The sequence below is a fragment of the Prionailurus viverrinus genome, chromosome B3 (genome assembly GCF_022837055.1).
Source record: "Prionailurus viverrinus isolate Anna chromosome B3, UM_Priviv_1.0, whole genome shotgun sequence".
Lineage (NCBI taxonomy): Eukaryota > Metazoa > Chordata > Mammalia > Carnivora > Felidae > Prionailurus > Prionailurus viverrinus.
This window is the reverse complement of record NC_062566.1, coordinates 37,056,366-37,077,344: the sequence shown is the minus strand read 5'-3', so window position 1 is coordinate 37,077,344 and position 20,979 is coordinate 37,056,366. Positions and strand designations below refer to the sequence as shown.

Here is a 20,979-nt window from a genome sequence, read left to right as displayed (position 1 = left end):
ATGTGATGTTTATGCGTCTACAATGTATATTTAAACATACCTGTATCATTTAGAGATTAACAACAAATCTTCCCTTTTCCTTAAGAACTAGAACACTAATAGGACCTTAGAATCCCTTGTTTTTCATTGTTTCTTCCCCACAGGTAACTATTGCCTTGACTTTGTGTTATTAATTCCCTAGGTTAACCGGGTTTGAAAGCTAGGGGTTTTTGTTGTTTTTTTTTAACTTATATACGTATTTTGTTTTGAAGGTAAAACATGAAAGTTTTACCTTCATGTATGTATCTGAAAAGAAATTAATTGTTTTCCTGCTTCTGAATATTTAAAAATAAATCATGTGACATTCTTTGAAAAAAGAAATTGACAGGAAAAAATGATAGTAGAGAAGTTGACCTTTTTTTTTTATTGCTTTTCAAATTTTTATTTAAATTTCAGTTAGTTAACATAAAGTGCAGTATTGGTTCCAGGAGTAGAGTTCAGTGATTCACCACTTACATACAACACCCAGTGCTCATCAGAACAAGTGCCCTTCTTAGTACCAGTCACCCATCTAGCTCATCCCTCCCCCACCTCCATCCATTAACCCTCAATTTGTTCTCTATCATTACGAGTCTCTTATGGTTTGTTCCCGTCTCTCTTTTTTCTTTTATTTTTCCCCCTTCCATTTGTTCATCTGTTTTTTTCTTAAATTCCACATATGAGCGAGCTAATTGTCCTTCTCTTTTTTCACTAAGCATAATACATTCTAGCTCCATCCATATTGTTGCAAATGGCAAGATTTCATTCCTTCCGGTGGTTCAGTTATATTCCATTGTATATACATACCACATTTTCTTTATCCATTTATCAGCCGATGAGCATTTGGCCTGTTTACACAGTTTGGCTGTTATTGATAGCGCTGCTATGAACATTGGGGTGCATGTGTGCTTTTGAATCAGAATTTTTTTTTTATGAAATTTATTGTTAGCTTGGTTTCCATACAACACCCAGTGCTCATCCCAACAGGTGCCCTCCTCAATGCCCATCACCCACTTTCCCTTCCCTCCCACTCCCCATCAACGCTTAGTTTATTCTCAGTTTTTAAGAGTCTCTCATGGTTTGGCTGTCTCCCTCTCTACCTTTTTTTTTTCCCTTCCCCTCCCCCATGGTCTTCTGTCAAGTTTCTCAGGATCCACATAAGAGTGAAAACATATGGTATCTGTCTTTCTCTGTGTGACTTATTTCACTTAGCATCACACTCTCCATTTCCATCCACATTGCTACAAAAGGCCATATTTCATCCTTTCTCATTGCCAAGTAGTATTCCATTATGTATATAAACCACAATTTCTTTATCCATTCATCAGTTGATGGACATTTAGGCTCTTTCCATAATTTGGCTGTTGTTGAAAGTGCTGCTGTAAACATTGGGGTACAAGTGCCCCTATGCATCAGTACTCCTGTATCCCTTGGGTAAATTCCTAGCAGTGCTATTGCTGGGTCATAGGGTAGATCTATTGCTAATTTTTTGAGGAACCTCCACACTGTTTTCCAGAGTGGCTGCAACAGTTTGCATTCCTACCAACGGTGCTGGAATGTTCGTTCCCCTTTCTCCACATCCTCGTCAATATCTGTTGTTTCTTGTATTGTTAATTTTAGCCATTCTCACGAGTGGGAGGTGGTATCATCATGGTTTTGATTTGTATTTCCCTGATGATGAGTAATGTTGAGCATCTTTTCATGTGTCTTTTAGCCATCTGGCTGCCTTCTTTGGAAAAATGTCTATTCATGTCTTCTGCCCATTTCTTAACTGGATTATTTGTTTTTTGAATATTGAGTTTGATAAGTTCTTTATAGATTTTGGATACTAACCCTTCATCAGATATGTCATTTGAAAATATCCATCCTTTCCTATTGCGTTGGTTGCCTTTTAGTTTTGATTGTTTCCTTGGCTGTGCAGAAGCTTTTTATCTTGATGAGGTCCCAATAGTTCATTTTTGCTTTTGTTTCCCTTGCCTCGGATGACATGTCTCATAAAAAGTGGGTCAGAGGGGTTGCTGCCTGTGTTCTCCTCTAGGGTTTTGATGGTTTCCTGTCTTACATGTAGGTCTTTTATCCATTTTGAATTTTTGTGTATGGTATAAGAAATTGGTCCAGTTTCATTCTTCATGTTGCTGTCTAGTTTTTGCAACATCATTTGTTGAAGAGACTGTCTTTTCTCCATTGGATATTATTTCCTGCTTTGTTGAAGATTAATTGCCCATATAGTTGTGGTCCATTTCTGGGTTTTCTGTTCTGTTCCATTGATCTGTGTGTGTGTGTGTTTGTGCCAGTACCATGCTGTCTTGATGACTACAGCTTTGTAGCATAGCTTGAAGTCCAAAATCGTGATGCCTCCAGCTTTGCTTTTCTTTTTCAGGATTACTTTAGCTATTCAGGGTCTTTGTGGTTCCATACAAATTTTAGGATTGTTTGTTCTAGCTCTGTGAAAAATGCTTGTGGTATTTTGATAGGGATTGCATTTAATGTGTAGATTGCTTTGGGGTAGTATAGACATTTTTTAAATGTTTGTTCTTCCGATCCATAAGCATGGAATGTTTTTCCATTTCTTTGTATTCTCTTCAGTTTCTTTCATAAGTGTTCTATAGTTTACAGAGTACAGATCCTTTACCTCTTTGGTTAGTTTATTCTTAGTTATCTTATGGTTTTTGGTGCAACTGCAAATGGGATTGTTTCTTTGATATCTTTTTCTGCTGCTTCATTGTTGGTGTATAGAAATGCAACAGATTTCTGTACATGGATGTTATATCTGCAACTTTGCTGAATTCATTTATTAGTTGTAGCAGTTTTTTGGTAGGATCTTTCAGGATTTCTACAGAGTATGAAGTCATCTGCAAGTTTGGCTTCTTCCTTGCCAGTTTGGATGTCTCGTTTCTTTTGGCTGAGGCTAAGACTTCCAATACTTTGTTAAATAGTGTTGGTGAAAGTGGACATCCCTGTCTTATTCATGACCATAGAGGAAAAACTCTCAGTTTTTCCCCGTTGAGGATATTAGCTGTGGGTTTTTTGTATATGACCTTATGATGTTGACATATGTTCTGTATACCCCTACCTTGTTGAGGGTTTTTATCAAGAATGGATGCTATATTTTGTCACATGCTTTTTCTGCATCTGTTGAGAAAATAGATCATATGGTTCTTATCCTTTTATTAATGTGATGTATCCCATTGATTGGTTTGCAACTATTGAGCCACCCTTGCAGCCCAGGAATAAATCCCAGTTGATTGTGGTGAATAAATCTTTTAATGTACTACTCGATTTGATTTCCTAGTATCTTGTTGAGATGAGTTGACCTTTTTATTCAAAGATACAGTATAAAAGGACCACCTCATTTCAAATTCCTTTTTCATCCACCAGGTAGAAATTGTCATGCTGCCATGATCATACATTTAGAGTTGATAATGTACATAATATAAAATTTATCTTAAATGTTCAAGAAGAATCTTTTAAAAATAGTTTTAAGAAAATTCCATTGTATTTTTTTCTCCACAAGTTAGATCATTAAAATAAGTGACCCCCATAAACACGTTCTATTAATTAAAAATTATTTAACATCTTATGGGGTGCCTGGATGGCTCTGTTGGTTAAGTGTTGAATTCTTGGTTTCAGCTCAGGTCATGATCTCATGGTTCGTGGAATGAGCCCCGTATTGGGCTTTGCATTGACAGCACAGAGCCTGTTTGGGATTCTCTCTCTCCTCTTTCTGCCCCTCCCCCCTCAAAATAAATAAACATTAAAAAAAATATTTAACATCTTATACTAAAGGAATTTCTGTCCTCAAGGATCTTACCCTCTGGCAGGGAAAATGAGACTAAAAAAAAAGGAGTAACTGTTTTAATATAATTTAAGGTAGCAGTAGAACCAGATATCAGAAGGTATGCCCAAATTTTAAAAACTGCCACAGGTATGGAGGTTCCTCAAAAAACTAAAAATAGAACTACCCTACAATCCAGCAATCACACTACTAGGTATTTACCCAAAGGACATAAAAATACAGATTCAATGTAGCACATGCACCCCAGTGTCATAGCAGCATTAACAACAATAGCCAAACTATGGAGAGAGCCCACATTCCTTACACAGAGGAATGTTACTCACCCATCAAAAAGAATGAAATCTTGCCATTTGCAGCAATGTGGATGGAGCTAGAATGTATTGTGCTAAGCGAAATAAGTTAGAGAAAGACAAATACCATATATTTCACTCATATGTGGAATTTAAGAAACAAAACAGATGAACATATGGGAAGGAGGAAAAGAGAGGAGAGAGGGAAACAAACCACAAGGGACTCTTAACAATAGAGAACAAACTGAGGGTTGCCTGAGGGAGGTGGGTGGGAGATGGGCTAGATGGGTGATGGGTACTAAGGAGGCCACTTGTGATGAGCACTGGGTGTTGTATGTAAGTGATGAATCCCTGAATTCTCCTGAAACTATGATTGCACTGTATGTTAACTGAAATTTAAATAAAAACAAGCTGCTGAGGTAATTTAGTCATCCTGACTGTTTTAGTGATCCCCAAACCCAGTAGACTCTTGTTCTTCATTTTAGTCCAGGCCTTGGTATCTCCTGTCTAGATTACTACCATCAACTCCCAACTGCTTAGTCTTTCCTCAGCACACATTTCATATGAATCTGTCCTATATGCAGGCAGCCACCAAACTGATCTTCCTTATACAAACATGTATGACTTGCTAGGGTCTCTTCTTTCCAGGGATTAAGTCAGGGCCCATTACATCTGGCTACAAGTTCATGGGTTGGACTTATTTAGAGGCACCTCCAACAAATCTAATTTTCTTCATCATAAGCATTCCATAATTACAGCATTTCTGGAAGTTTTTTAAAGGAATTATAATGAACATTAGGTTTTTAGAATAAATGTAATGTTAATAGCTAAAGTCTGTTAGAGTCTAGTATAAATGAACAAAATATAATCAGGAGGGAGTATTACTGCTACGCTTTTCTGTATTTTCTGAAATTGGCCTATTATACTGCTACCTAAGCAGTTTTCTTTTGGTTCACGTAGCATTCTCCTAATGGAGTTTCTTTTTCTGCCAGCTTCTTTCACTAGATGGTGCTAATTCCCTTTCATAAGACTAGCTGAAGATGATTCTTTTGGAAGAAAGTGAAAGAAAGATGTGCTAGCAGTTTGGGGATTGTATTTGCAATTTCTATAAATGCAAGAGAAAATGCAATATTCCAAAGAAAATAAAGTATTTTAATGTCTCTGGCTGTTAGGATGGCAGGTTGACCATGCTGTGAATATGACCTATAGAAATAAAGAACAGCTGTCATTTTATTATATGTAAGAGTTTCTTATTTGTTATAGCATCATTATTTGGAACATAAACTCTGAATTATGCATTGAAGACATTTTCATTGCATTTTTTTTTCAATATATGAAGTTTATTGTCAAGTTGGTTTCCATACAACACCCAGTGCTCATCCCAAAAGGTGCCCTCCTCAATACCCATCACCCACCCTCCCCTCCCTCCCACCCACCCCCCATCAACCCTCAGTTTGTTCTCAGTTGTTTTTTTTTTAATTTTTTTTTCAACGTTTTTTATTTATTTTTGGGACAGAGAGAGACAGAGCATGAACGGGGGAGGGGCCGAGAGAGAGGGAGACACAGAATCTGAAACAGGCTCCAGGCTCTGAGCCATCAGCCCAGAGCCTGACGTGGGGCTCGAACTCCCGGACCGCGAGATCGTGACCTGGCTGAAGTCGGACGCTTAACCAACTGCGCCACCCAGGCGCCCCAGTTTGTTCTCAGTTTTTAAGAGTCTCTTATGCTTTGGTTCTCTTCCACTCTAACCTCTTTTTTTTTTTTTTTTCCTTCCCCTCCCCCATGGGTTTCTGTTAAGTTTCTCAGGATCCACATAAGAGTGAAACCATATGGTATCTGTCTTTCTCTGTATGGCTTATTTCACTTAGCATAATAACACTTTCCAGTTCCATCCATGTTGCTACAAGGGGCCATATTTCATTCTTTCTCATTGCCATGTAGTACTCCATTGTGTATATAAACCACAATTTTTTTTATCCATTCATCAGCTGATGGACATTTAGGCTCTTTCCATAATTTGGCTATTGTTGAGAGTGCTGCTATAAACATTGGGGTACAAGTGCCCCTATGCATCAGTACTTCTGTATCCCTTGGGTAAATTCCTAGCAGTGCTATTGCTGGGTCATAGGGTAGGTCTATTTTTAATTTTCTGAGAAACCTCCACACTGTTTTCCAGATAGACCCCACCAGAAGTCTGCTAGAACTGATACATGAATTTAGCAAAGTTGCAGGATACAAAATCAATGTACAGAAATCAGTTGCATTCTTATACACTAATAATGAAGCAACAGAAAGACAAATAAAGAAACTGATCCCATTCACAATTGCACCAAGAAGCATAAAATACCTAGGGATAATTCATTGCATTTTAAAATAATAACCTCAAGTTTGTATATATTTTGTGTTTGTTGTATATGTTATTTATAATTGCTATCATAACCACTTATTTAGGCATAAGCTCATTTTTTTTAAGTTTATTTATTTTTGAAAGAGAGTGAAAACATGTGCGAGCGGGAGATGGGCAGAGACAGAGGGAGAGAGAGAATCCCCAACGGGCTCCGTGCTGAGCATGGAGCTCAGTCCCACGAACATGAGATCATGACCTGAGCCAAAACCAAGAGTCAGTTTTTTAACTGACTGAGCCACGCAGGCACCCTGCCATGAGCTCATTTTTAATTTGTTAGTTAAATCTGTAAGTTTATATGTTAGTTTAACATATGTCATTACACATGCCTAAGTAGTAATCAGAATAGGGCCTATGGGGTCACTATGTTAGTGTCAGAGATACACTGTATAATACCTGTCTGTACATAAATTTTTGTATTACAAGTAGGCATAGTTTATAAATGATATGTATTTCTAAGTTAATTATTTTTATTTATAGTTGTGTAGCAGGCGAGCATTAAATTTTATTAGAGTCATTACCATCTTAGTAACGCTGTATAGAGGCAAAAATATGGAAATTGGAGTCCTAAGTTCAAGTCTTTTTCTGGCTCATTAATTTAGTATTTTGGGCAAGTCCATTTGATCATTTAATCACTCATTCCACACAGGAATATTAAGTATTTTTATCAAACAGAAGTTATACCAAGCTATGAAAATACAGCTTAATTGGTGTCTGTGCCTTCCACTCTTAGTGGGGGATGAAGACAAACAGCTGATTATAGTAAAGTGTGATAAATGTTACGATGAGGAAGAGCCATGAGCACACAAAAGTCAAGCCCTGACCCATGCTCAGTTGACCTTGTGCTTGTCTTTTTAGTACTTTCTGCAGTTGTTATTAAGTGGTCACGTGTATAGTTATTTATGTCTTTCTCTCCAGCTGGATGCAAAGCCTTTTAAGCGCAAGGACTATATCTGTTTTGTTCACACCAGCACCTTGTGGAGTCCTGTATTTCTCAAATATTGATGGAAAAAATGAAAGCTGGGCACAGCTTATGGAGAAAGTGCTATTTGAGTAGAAACTGAAAGATGAATAATAGCTAGGCAGGCAAAAGAAGGAGGTTGTCAGGGAAGAATGTACCAGGTGGAGGGAAGAGGTCTTTTCCCTACTGTCCTGGAGGTAAGAAAGACATTGTTCATTGGGTAAAGGAAGTACTGGACTTCTGTCTAACCCTCAATTTCCTCATCTTTCTTTTTTTTTTCTTTTATATTTGGCTTTTATTTATTTTAAATACGAAATTTATTGTTTAATTGGTTTCCATACAAGACCCAGTGCTCATCCCAACAGGTGCCCTCCTCAGTACCCATCACCCACCCTTCCCCCCTCCCATCCCCCAAACAAAATTTCCTCATATTTCAAGAAGAACAAAAATGATGCCTAGCTCCGAGTTGTAATGAATTAAATGAAATTAATTTAGAGTGTAAATAATTGAATAAACTGTAAAATGGCAAAAAGGTAGAAAAAGTCGTTCTTATCAGGGTAGAGAATTTGGTTCTTGAAATTAAAAAACAGGATTTGGAGGATAATTTCTCTAATTTATGTGGAATCTGGGTTTATTACTCTGAATTGTCTCTCATGCTTTAGAAGAAAAATGTCTTTAACTGGTACTCAGTAAGAAGGACAGCTAATATTTTATTCTTAAAACTTCCCCAAATCATTTCATTTATATTTTCTTGGCAGTGCTCCTATCTAGGTAAGGTCTTAAACTTTGTACCCACTCACTAGGAGAAATCAGCACAGGTCAGATCATCATGTTCAGTTCTGAGCATTGTGATTTAACAGGAATACTAAAGAACTAAAATTGGTACAGAAGAACATTGTGAGTATGGTGAAAGACCTAGAAGCTGTGTCTAATGGGGACTGATTGAAGGAAGAGGAACGTTGAGCCTGAAGGAAAATAAAAGTAAGAGGAACACAGGAGATTCGATATTTGTTCCAATTTGTCATTCCCGTTATAGAATTACGCATCCACATCCTTGCATGGCCTGTCGTGGCCAGGATGTACTTCTCTGCGCTTGAGGTTACATGCAGTAATGTGACTTGAGTTGGTTAATTAGTGGATGTAAGGTAAGTCAGAGGCCAAAAAAGCACTTTATGGTTGGGCCTGCCTCTTTGGACTCTGGTCATGTGCCATGAGAACGTGTCCCGCATAGACTTGCATGCAGCTGTAGCAGCCTGTAGCAGTGCTGCCCGGCTGAGCCCAACTTTAATCAGCCAGAGCATAGTCAGTGAGACCTTTAGACCAATGAACTTGACTCTTATAACCCAGTGAGTTTCCTTTTTTTCCTATAATATTTTAAGTATAATCCTTATAATATGTCAGTTTGTTACATGTTTAGACTTTTATTATTTTTGTTAATGTTTGTTTATTTTTGAGAGAGAGAGAGAGCGTGAACAGGGGAGGAGCAGAGAGAGGTAGACACAAATCTGAAGCAGGCTCTAGGCTCCGAGCTGTCAGCACAGAGCCCGATGTGGGGCTCAAACTCATAAACTGTGAGATCATGACCTGAGCTGAAGTCGGAAGCTTAACCAACATAGCCACCCAGATGCCCCAGGTGTTTAGACTTTTAAATGAAAGCTCTTTGTAAGCAACATTATCTCAAATGACTGTCTTACCAATTACAAAGTGGTAGACTAATAGATTAACATCTATTAATGATACAGAGAAAGTTTTTAACAATGGAGATTAATCTGCAATTCCTACTCATTTCTGAATGTATTAGAATCTTAATTTCTTAGAATAAATTATCAGAGCTAACTGCCACTGCTTATGATGCAGTAATATGTCATCAGTGTTGTCATCACATATATTTTCTTGTTATGTTTTCATTATATCAGTGGCATAATAGTCTTTCCTTCAAGCTGTCCATGTAACAGAGAATGGGAAACTCTACTGTTGGAATGTCCTTGGCTTGTTAGAGACTAGCAGCTTGTGATACGTTATCATGGATGCAGAGCACCGACAACGGTCTTTAGGCAGTATGCAAACAGGGAGCTCAGGAGGCTGCTTCACAGTTTGGCTGAAAGAACGACGCAGGCTGTGGCTCTAAGACTTGGTGGCTCTTTCAGATATGTTCCAGGCTACTTTCTGAGACACTGATGTCTTTTCTGTCACATGGCTGAGTGCTGGCCCCTGCTGACCCCTATGTAGCTCAGGCAGTCTGCTGGCTTCTGCTGCTCATTTTTCTTCAGGCCATGTTTCTTCTTCTTTGCATGTGAATAAGTCCTTATTTTCTTCATCCACTACTGCCTTTAATTTTTGGTGTTTTTGTGTTTAGTTTCTTTTTCTTCCCAGAGAAATTCCCAGAGAATTTTTTCATAGCAATGATGAGCAGGATATTACTCTGCAGATGATTTGCGCTGGATAAAAGTAACATTTTTGGAATATCATCTGACATAGTATCTTTTTTTCCTTCAGTCCCATAGGAACATATATTTTTTCCACTACCTCACTATTTACAAGTTTGAAAGGGGGGGAAAAATCCACCCTGTTTCCAGCTTTATTGACCAGTCTGGCCTTTCTCAGTCACCTCAGCGTGATCCTGTGAGCTCCATTGCTGTGTTGGGAGCATGTTCTGGGAGTCCTGGCATTTGCTGATCTGTTCTGTGCCTACTTCTCGTCACCAAGGATGCTCTTCACTGCTGGGATCAGTGGTGCCAGTTTGCTCCCCTGCCTCTCCATGGTTCTTCTAAAGAGAACTAGAATGTTCACATCAGGGCCGCTGCATTGCATCATTTCTGGGGAAATCATTTATATTGTAATATTTCACTGGTGTACTCTGAGGTTTTCCTCAGTACTCTGAGTGCTATTACTGGAGCAAGTCTTAGCCAAATTTCCTGGAACCAGACTTTTTGTATTTTATGCATAAATGTTTAGAAATCTTTGTGGTTCTTTTTTAAGGAATTAATCAACCTTGAGGCTTATTTTAAGGGATAGATCTATTTGATTTTATCAGCTTTTTCATTATTCGCAGTTCTTCACCAAAGAAGATATATTTTATTTCATCAAAATATCAAAAATATTTTGATATACGAAGATTTTGATTTACAAAGGTTTACTCAAATATTAACTTTGAATATTTACTTGAATATTTTTTTCAATTTTTTAATGTTTTTTATTTTTGAGAGAGAAAGAGTGAGCGAGTGTGAATGGGCAGGTACAGAGAGGGAGAGGGAGACACAGAATCTGAAACAGGCTCCAGGCTCTGAGCTGTCAGCATAGACCCTAATACGGGGCTTGAACTCGGAAATGGCGAGATCATGACCTGAACCGAAGTCAGATGCTTAGACGGAGCCACTCAGGTACCCCTTTACTTGAATATATCAATCTTGAGATTGAATTCCCAGTTTCAGATGTTGATTTTCCATCTTTGGGGGATTTTTTTTCTTCTTACATTGAATGGAACAATGATTTGAAAATCTGACTTCTCATCAGTAATTCTGGAGGACAGAAAACAGTGCAACAACATCTTTAAAGTGATGTTCTTAAGAAGTCTTCCTCATTTCAATTGATGCCCTTCCATCCTTCCTCTTGCTCAGGCAAAAACCTTGGCACAATTCCTTTCTTGGCACAATTTTTCCTGTTTTCTTATAACTCAAATCCAGTCCAGCTACACATCTTACCTCCAACTTTCATTTAAATCTCCATCCAAGTTCTTTTGTGCTTAGTGTTGCTTTATATATAGCATTAGGAACGAACGGTTTGAGAGCTGGTTTGGAGCAAACACTTAAAGGTAAATCTTGGGATGCCTAAGTGGCTTAGTCAGTTAAGCGTCTGACTCTTGATTTAGGCTCAGGTCATGATCTCATGGTTTGTGAGCTCAAACCCTATGTTGGGCTCTGCGCTGACAGTGTGGAGCCTGCTTGGGATTCTGTCTCATTCTCTGCCCTTTCCCTGCTTGCTCACTCTCTGTCTCTCTCAAAATAAAGAAATAAATAAACAAACAAACAAACAATTAAAAAAAAAAAAGTAAATCTGATGATGCTGAAACTATTCCAGGCCAGAGACAAACATGGAAAGGCCCTAGTTAATGTCGTAAAGCCAACACAGCATTAATACAAAGCAGTAGAATCCGGAGAACCCACACTCCCTGCCCACTGCCAGAGGATGGGTTTCCCATTAGGGAGTTGTACCGTAGGTTCCCATGAACGCTGCCTTAGGCCACTCATGCTCCCAGTGGCAGCTGTAGCCAATAACTTTTGGCATAGTTATCCAGCATTTTTGTGACAATAGCTGAGTAATAGAGTTTCAGTTTTTTGTAAGTGTGCTACATATGGGAAATAAAAGAGTTGACTCATTTTTCTTCAAAAAGCCTTCCTAGGATCAACAAGCAGCATTTGGAGCAGAGTTTCTCAATGGCACCATTGACATTTGGGGTCAAATAATTCTTCGTTAGTGGGTGATGGAGGGCTGTCTTGTGTATTGTAGGGTGTTCAACAGCATCCCTGGCCTCTGTCTACTAAATGCCAAAAGTACCCCATCCCCAGTGTGGCACCCAAAAATGTCTACAGATATTGACAAATGCTCTCTGGGGGCAAAATTGCCTCACTTGTGAATCACTGAGTTAGAAGGCAGATTTGGGTTCAGTTGGAGAAGAAACTTTCCCACCGTGACTGCTTTAATGAAGTAAGCTTCTAGACTGGATTTGAAGTGGACCCTGTGGGATTTACTTTTTCATTGCACAGAGATTAGTTCATAAAACGTCTAAGAAGTTTCCCAATGCTGACTCCCCACTCTGATGAACTAATCTGGAGAGGATTTCATCATTTTTTAACATTTGTTAGGGAGACTTTAAACAAAATCATATCTTCGACAGTCTGTCCAGTTCATGAGAATATTTCAGAAGCATTGTCGTAAATATGAAATGATAAATGCTGTTTAAACACCAGTAGTTAATTCAGATTGCTTTCAGGACATCTCTTTTATGATCTGTTTGGTATTAGGGGATAGTACTACCCCTTTCTTATTGCTATGTAATATAAGATAGTTTTCAATATGTCTTTTTTAAATCTTGGAGAATGATCAGCAATGTATATATTTCTATATTATAATAATTAGGTCACAGGAATGTCATGTTTTTTAAAGCTAAATTTTAAGTTAAATCACTCTTACAGGAAAAGCATTTTCAAAAATATTTAGTTCTGTGGCTTGACTTCTACTTTGGCTAGGTCAATGGAGATCGCTCAAGAATCCAGAGAGTTTCTGTAACCAAGAGGGATGGAGAACAGTCCCTCACTTCACAGAACCTTGACACGCCAGACTCTTTTCTTACTTGGAGAAGGAGGCCAGAAGCTCATTAGTAACTACATTCTGTCTGTAGGCAGTTGAGGCTAACCCTTGGCTTTGCTAAGTCCTCCTCTGCATGTTGCTGCCACCACCCAGCAGCAGCCTTTGGCTCTCTCTGGCATAGTTGGAGATACTCTGAAGTTGTCGAGGGAAGCCAGATGATAGCAGTGTCTGTGCTGGTAGGATCTAGTATTAGAATCAGTTGCTATTTTAAGCTGCTATCTTTGCAGGGACAGAAAAGTAGATACCAGGAATAAGGGAGAAAGGGACAAGCATGAAAATGAGGATATTTGTGAATCTGTGTGCTGAAACATTTAGAGTATATTCAGGAAGAACAAAAGAGCCAAATGTGGCCTCTTAAATGTGGTAAATGTGGCCTCTTAAAGATAACACTGAAACATTTTGCTTAAAAATGGGTTAGATGAAAACATTCTTTACCAAGGGAATTTGACTTAAAAGATATTTGGAAGAGGAAGTCCATTATCAAACTAGCAGCTACAGTTTCACAAACAGATGTACAAAATTTGTTAGAATGTTAATCAGGTTTCTGATTAATGTTCCAAAACACTAGAAATTATAGAACTTCCTTTTATCAGTCTTTATTATAAAGAAGTTGTGAAATTTATATGATTAAGTTAGAGAAGTTTTTTTTCTATTTTTAAGAATATTAGAACAAAGCACACTTAGGGTTAGATTCACTGAAGGAATTGTTGAATTTTATAGTTAGGAACATGAAATGAGCAAGTTTTACTAATGAAAAGATAATATCCTAGAATAGCAAATCCTCTAGTTGGAATTCTGTTTACTAGAGACAAGTATCAACATAGTATGTATGTACCTCTAGCTACATGTACATGGCAGGATACTCAGGTCTCCATTTCTCTTGGACCTCTAACCAGTTGCAGAGGGAATAAACAATGAATCGCAGTATTCTAAAGAGCACATTGTAATAGGAAAGGCTTGTGATGACATGGAAGCCAGCCAGAAATGAATGCCAGCCGAGTAAATAAGCAGTCAGGTAAGAATATGCAGTGTTTTCACAAATGTCCGAGAGGTCCCCTTTGGATACTGTTAATAAAACAGGAAACTGAAAGGATGAGGCAGAGTCCCATGGGATTGTGTTTTGTGCACCACGATAGCCCCAGTGCCTGGAACAGTGCCTGCCCATAATGGACATTGAATAAGTATGGGGAGGAAGAAGACAAATGTAAAAGTAATACCAGGTCAGAGGAAGAAATAAATGTCCAAGAGTGAAGAAGAGTGCATTTTAAAACATAGCCCAGTACCTAGGAAACTTGGATAAATGTGGTAACCGCTTGCTGCTTTGCCTCGCTTTCTTTCCCACATGACAGTACAACTCATTAAAGGCTCTGCCCTACTCATCTTTGAACCTGGAGACGATAGCAGATGGTAGCATCATTTACTGAAAAGCTGTGGTTTATATTAAAGCACTGTTCTTCCCTGGAACAGCCCTATGAGGTATTATTGGCCCCATTTCGGAAATAAAGGAAACAGAAGGGGAGGGAGGTTAAATAATCTGGCCAAAGCCATATTGTGGAGCTCGCATTCCATCTCAGGATTGTGTGACTCCTGAGCTCCTATACAGAATCTTTAGGCCAGACTATCCAGGTGCTCAGTAAATATGTGCTCAGTGTTTTTTAAAAATGAAGATTAGGTGTCCTAAAGAATTCACCAAGGAGATGGCATCAAGCTAGATCTTAAGTAAAAGTAAGATTTGGATGTGGTGAAATGTTGCCATCATCCCAAAGGTACATATTTTAAAACTCCTCCTCTACTTTAAAGTATTTGTCATCATTTCACTAAATGATGTCATTATATATAAAAACTTGCCTTCTAGGGGAGCCTAGATGGCTCACTTGGTTAAGCTCCCGACTTAGGCTCAGGTCGTGATCTCACAGCTTGTGGGTTCAATCCCTGCGTCAGGCTCTATGCTGACAGCTCAGAGCCTGGAGCCTACTTTGGATCTGTGTCTCACTGTCTCTCTGCCCCTCCCCCGCTCACGCTTTGTCTCTCTCCCTCTCTGGAAAGTAAACAAACATTAAAAAAAAATTAAAACTTGCCTTCTTCTAATCACAACAATTATATCCTTTTAATGTATAACAGTTTTGTCCTTTTAATGTAGTTTTTGGATGTTTTTAACTTTGTAGAAATAGTGGTTGGTGTCCCACAATATACTTTTGTCCCCACTAGCATTATATTATTGAGATCATTTATATTATAGAGCATATAGCATTCCATTGTGTGAATACACCACAGTTTATCCATTCTGATAATGATGGAAATTTTTTGTTAATATAAACAATGATAGTATAAATATTCTTGTATGTGTCACTTGGTGCACATATATTAGAGTTTTCCAGGGTAGTGGTTCTCACATTTGAGCATACATCAGAACCACCTGAAGGGCTGTTTAAACACAGGTTGCAAGGCTCATTCAGGAAGTCTGGGGTAAGTCCCAAGAATGTGCATTTCTAACAATGTCTCAGGTACTAATGATCTATTGATCCAAGAACTAACTGCTTCAGAGTATATATCTAACTGTGGAGTTGTTGGAGTGAAATAGAGAGTACATACTTTCAATTTTACTAGGTAATGCTAGATTGTTTTCCTGTCAGCAATGTGAAAGCGAATTGTCAGACTTGAATTTTTGCCAGACTGGTGGGTGTTAATGGTATCTTATTATGTGGCTGAAAGGGGAAATCGATATGCTTTTTTTTCCTCATATTAAAACTTTCAGAATGGACCCTAGAAGCAGCTTCTTGGCTCCTTCTCGAACCTCAGGCAGGTTCAGCCTACTTGCCTCCACTCCAACTTCCACACTGGCCTCCGCCAAGTCTATCAGGGTGACCCAGAAGTCCTACAAGGTGTCCTCCTCTGGCCCCCGGGCTTTCAGCAGCCTCTCCTTCACTCACGCGCCTGGCTCCCGCATCAGCTCTGCCCTGTCCTGGGTGGAAAGCGGCAGCAGCTTCCAGCGTGGCCTGGGCAGCAGCATGAGTGTAGTTGGGGGCTACGGCAGGCCCGGGAGTATGGGGGGCATCACGGCTGTCTCAGTGAACCAGAGCCTGCTGAGCCCTCTTAAGCTGGAGGTGGACCCCAACATCCAGGCCGTGCGCAGCCAGGGGAAGGAGCAGATCAAGACCCTCAACAACAGGTTTGCCTCCTTCATCGACAAGGTGCGGCATCTGGAGCAGCAGAACAAAATTCTGGAGACCAAGTGGAACCTCTTGCAGCAGCAGAAAACCTCTCGCAGCAACATGGATAACACGTTTGAGAGTTACATCGACAACCTTCGGCGGCAGCTGGAAACCCTAGGCCAGGAGAAGCTGAAGCTGGAGGTGGAGCTTGGCAACATTCAGGGCCTGGTGGAGGACTTCAATAAATATGAGGAGATCAAAGAACGTGCAGACATGGAGAATGAATCTGTCCTCATCAAGAAGGATGTGGACGAAGCTCACATGAACTAGGTGGAGCTGGAGTCCCGCTTGGAAGGGCTGACTGATGAGATCAACTTCTTAAGGCAGCTGTACGAAGAGGAGATCCGTGAGCTGCAGTCCCAGATCTCGGACACGACTGTGGTGCTGTCCATGGGCAGCAGCCACTCCCTGGATCTGGATGGCATCATTGCCAAGGTTAAGGCCCAGTATGAGGAGATCGCCAACAGCAGCCAGGCTGAGGCTGAGACCATGTACCCGATCAAGTACGACAAGCTGCAGACGTTGGCCAGGAAGCATGGGGATGACCTCCATCTCACAAAGACGGAGATTTCCAAGATGAACCAGAACACTAACTGACGCCAGGCTGAGATTGAGGGCCTGAAAAACCAGAGGGCTTCCCTGGAGGCCACCATAGCTGATACCAAGCAGCTGGGGGAGCTGGCTGTGAAGGACGCCAATGCTAAGGTGGCCAAGCTGGAGGCTGCTCTGCAGCGAGCCAAGCAGGACATGGCCTGGTAGCTGCAGGAGTACAAGGAGCTCATGAACATCAAGCTGGCCCTGGACATCAAGATCACCACCTACTGCAAGCTGCTGGAGGGTGAGGAAAGCAGGCTGGAGTCTGGGATGCAGAACATGAGCATCCACACTAAGACCTCCACCGGCTACTTGGGTGGGCTGGTCTCAGCCTACAGGGGCCACATGAGCCCTGGCGTCAGCTATGCCTTCCAGTCCGGCTTCAGCTCTGGCCAGAGCTCTGCTTCCTCTGGCCATGTCAGCTCCTCCAAGGCTGTGGTGGTGAAGAAGATCGAGACCCGTGATGGGAAGCTGGTGTCCCAGTCGTCTGACATCCTGTCCAAGCGAACAACCACTGTGGTCCCTCCCAGCCTCCCCGCTCCCGTGGCTGCAGTAGAGCCTGTGGGGGAAGGAGCCGTGCAGGGGAGCGTCGGGAATGAGAGGCCCACCTAAGCCTCACCTCAGTCCTTGGCCTACCCTTAGAGGGAGTCCACCACCCTGGGTACCCCCCTCTTGCCCATGTCCCCAGCTAAAAGCCAATTCAAGAGTTTTTTCCCAAATAAAGCCTCAGATGGCTCTGCCAATCCTCCCCTTCCCCCCAAAAAAACCTTTCAGAATATGCGGAATTGGTTCATTTTAAATAATATTTTCAGGGCACAGGAAACACACTCTTTTCCACAGAAAAATCTGGGTGTGCTGATCAAATTCAGTTTTTGTTGCCTAAGAAGAATCTTAGATAATTGTTGTAATTTTTAATTTTTTTATTCTTCCATTGGCCTTTTTAAAAAGGAAAGAACACAGGAGAAATTCCACTTTAGTGAGACTTGTGTAAACTGAATGTACTCTGTTTAGTTGAGGATGGTGCAAAAGGCTAATTTGGAAAGAGTTGATTAGATACCACACTAGTTTTATTGCGTTCCTCAGAGATACACCTTGAAAGCCAGGTCCAAGCTGACTTTAGATTTAACAGGTTCACATTCTGCATGAGAAGCTACTGCAGACCTGGCGCCTCCTTCAGAAATGTTGCTTTCCAGGGGCGCCTGGGTGGCTCAGTTTATTGAGCATCCAACTTTGGCTGAGGTCGTGATCTTGGGATTCGTGAGCTCGAGCCCTGCATTGAGCTCTTTGTTGACACCTCAGAGCCTGGAGCCTGCTTCGGAACCTGTGACTCCCTCTCTCTCTGCCCCTCACGCTCTCTCTCTCTCTCTCTCTCTCTCTCTCTCTCTCTGTCTCTCAAAAAATAAACATTAAAAAAAAAAAGTGTTGCTTTCCAGTTTACTATTTGAGCAAATGTGTGTCAAAGTCCTGCTTCTGGCAGGTGGTAGTTAAACTCTCAAGGTGGTGTACTGCACCCCAAGAGCCTGTTGTATCATGACCAAGTGTGACTGGGCTTTGGCATCCGTGTCTGTATGACTGGACACTAATTGATAACTGTCTTTCAGCTTTCATGACGCTGGTTATCATATTGCTGCACGTGTTCTGGGGCATCATATTTTTTGATGGCTGTGAGAAGAAAAAGTGGTCTGCCCTTCTTGTAGTTCTTCTGACCCATCTGCTGGTGTCAGCCCTGGTGAGTATTGATTGTCACCATGCTCACAGTATTTTTTGGATCATAAGTCCACATATGGTAGATTCCACTCTCAATGAAATACATGCTCATGAGAAGATGAAGCTCTTTAATGAGTGAATGGTAGATAGATAGATAAATCATCTATTCCTACAGAAAAAAGCCACTATTAATTTGTTGGTTGATTTCATTAAAGATTTTATTCTATGTATCTATCTTTCTTTTATGGGTATAGTCAAGCCTGAAATAGTCTTGCATTAGGCTTACATTATGTAACACATCTTAAATAAGTACCATGTTATTAGAAATCCTTTTCATATATACATTTTAATAGCCTTATATCATTACATAGAATTATATTATAGTTTGCTCAACTGATTGATCACATCTATTTCAAAATTTTGTTTCTTACAATGCTGTCTTGAACATCTTTGTACATGAAATTTTTTCAATATGATGTTTAGATTTCATAGAATGAAAATATGAAATTAAATGGTACAAATATTTTTAAAGCCCTTGATATAAATTGGTAAAGTCCTCTCCACAAGGATTGTACCATTTCTACTCACTCTGATAAATAACAAGGGTGCCCATTTTATTCCCTCCTCACTGAAATTATAATTATTATGCCAGTTTTCTAAATAACTAAAATTTAAAAAGAAAGCTTGACTAGCTATATTTCTTAAGAATATTTAATGGTTTGGGTTTGACTTTCATGGTAATTTGCCATGTATTTACATCAGAATTATCCCCACCACTGCCTTGTCGAGACCCTTATCATTTCTCATCTCTTAGTATTAGAAGGGTTCTTTCTGATGGTGTCCTACCTCATGTTTCTCTCTTCTCCATCCACTTAGAATTTATATCAAGTTTTCTCATACTGGGCTCCTTGACCTCTCATGCATCTAAAATGAAGTCTTGCAGGGGTGCCTGGCTGGCTTAGTTGCTAAAGCACGTGACTCTTGATCTCTGGGTCGTGAGTTCAGGCCACCAGTTATAGGCATAGAGATTACTTAAAAGATAGATAGATAGATAGATAGATAGATAAAAATGCAGTCTTATTGCTTCCCCTTCCTAAAACCTTTCAGCGGTGCAGGATACTAAAGTTAGTGTGATGGCAACTATGTGAAGCCAAATCTTCATGGAAAAAAAAGACTGGAAAGAGAAAGCATTAAAATACTAATAGTATTTATCTCTGAGTGGATTCTTTTCTTCTTTATAGTTTTTGGCGTGTTCCAAATTTTCTGCAATGTACGCTTCTATAATCAGAAAAGAAAATTAAATGAAAAAACAAATGTCCTTTTCATGGATCCATTTGGCTAATTCATTCATTCGACAAATATTTACTGAGTACCTTCTATGTTCCAGGTGCTGTTTTAGGTAAACAAAACAGTTTAGTGAACAAAACAAAGATCCCTGCTTTTACAGTTTAGTGGTGAGAGAAAGGCAGCAAGCAGCAGGCGTGATAAATAAGAAATTTTATCGTGATAGGTGCTATGGAAATAGAGCAGAGTTAAAAGGAATCCAGAGTGTGGGGAGGCAGAGGATGTCCAATTTGTTAATTAGGTGGTCAGAGTAGGCTTCGTTGTGAAGGTGACCTTTGAGCAAAGAAGTGAAGTAGATTGGTCATGCGGCTCTCTGGGGAAGAGCATCCTGGACTGCACAGCCAGTAGCAAAGTCTAACATCAAAGAAATTGCTTGGCGTATTTTTGGAAGTGAGGGTGGCCAGAACAGAGTGAGCTAGGGTAAAGGTAATAGATATTGTCACGGAGTTGACACAGTTGGGGAGGGAAGTAGAGGTTAGAAGTGAGAACCGCATCTAGATAATGCAAGATGTTGACATTTACTGTCAGTGAAATGGGAGTCGTTGCAGGGTGTTAGGGCCATGATCTGACTCACATTTTTAAAAGATCACTTGGCCGTGTTAGGAGTGAACTGTAGCAGGGAAAGATTATAGTCATCAGGAGAAGGATGGTGATAACTTGGGTGAAAAAGCAGTGGATATAATGAGAAATGATCAGATTGAGGATATATTTTTGAAAGTAGAGCCAGCAGTATTTCCTTACAGATTGGGTAAGGCATAGAGTGAAAGAAGAGGAGCCAAGGATGTCTCCAAGGTTTGGGCCTGGACAATTAGAAGGATGGAATTTCCATCAGCTGGGATGGGGGAGCTTGTGAGGGTGGATCAAGGAGTTCGTCTGGACACATTATAAACGTAGGAGAGGTGCCTATTGGACATCCTAGTGAAAATATCCATTAGGCAATTGGATGAGAAAGTACGGAGTTGGGGAGAGAAATCCAGGCCAGAAATCCAAAGACTGAGCTCTGGGATGCTCCCACATTGAGACTGGGGAAAGAGAAGGTGCCAGCAAAAGAGACTGAGAAAGAGCCACTAGTGAGGTTGGAAGAAAACCAGGAGCCAGATGTCCTGGAAGCCAGATGTGTTAAGGAGAGAATGATCAGCTGTAGTAGATGCCTGTGGAATAAAACCCAGACTTCTTCGTTTGACATAAGCCTCTTATCAGCCTTACTGGTACAGAACTTAACCTCCTGCTGCTCCCCACAGTTCACATCATATGCTCCATCTAAATTAATCCATTGTGGCTTCCCA

The 20,979-nt window shown here is 40.2% G+C and overlaps 2 protein-coding genes across 8 annotated transcripts in view; both read left to right on the top strand.

Annotated features, from left to right (window-relative positions):
* APH1B (aph-1 homolog B, gamma-secretase subunit) overlaps positions 1–20,979 on the top strand; it is an 84,843-nt gene that overhangs the window by 10,555 nt on the left and 53,309 nt on the right. For all 7 annotated transcript variants that reach the window (XR_007153413.1, XR_007153411.1, XR_007153412.1 and 4 more), the window contains one exon: positions 18,244–18,371. Coding sequence is in view for 4 of the 7 variants with exons in the window: in XM_047864630.1 (XP_047720586.1) it covers positions 18,244–18,371 (128 nt within the window). In the remaining 3 variants the exon portion in view is untranslated. The remainder of the gene's footprint in view (positions 1–18,243; positions 18,372–20,979) is intronic.
* Positions 14,806–17,929, top strand: LOC125169036 (keratin, type II cytoskeletal 8-like). Its single transcript, XM_047864620.1, is given in 1 exon segment — positions 14,806–17,929. A coding segment is annotated over 1 exon segment (1,719 nt). The 5' UTR covers positions 14,806–15,535; the 3' UTR covers positions 17,255–17,929.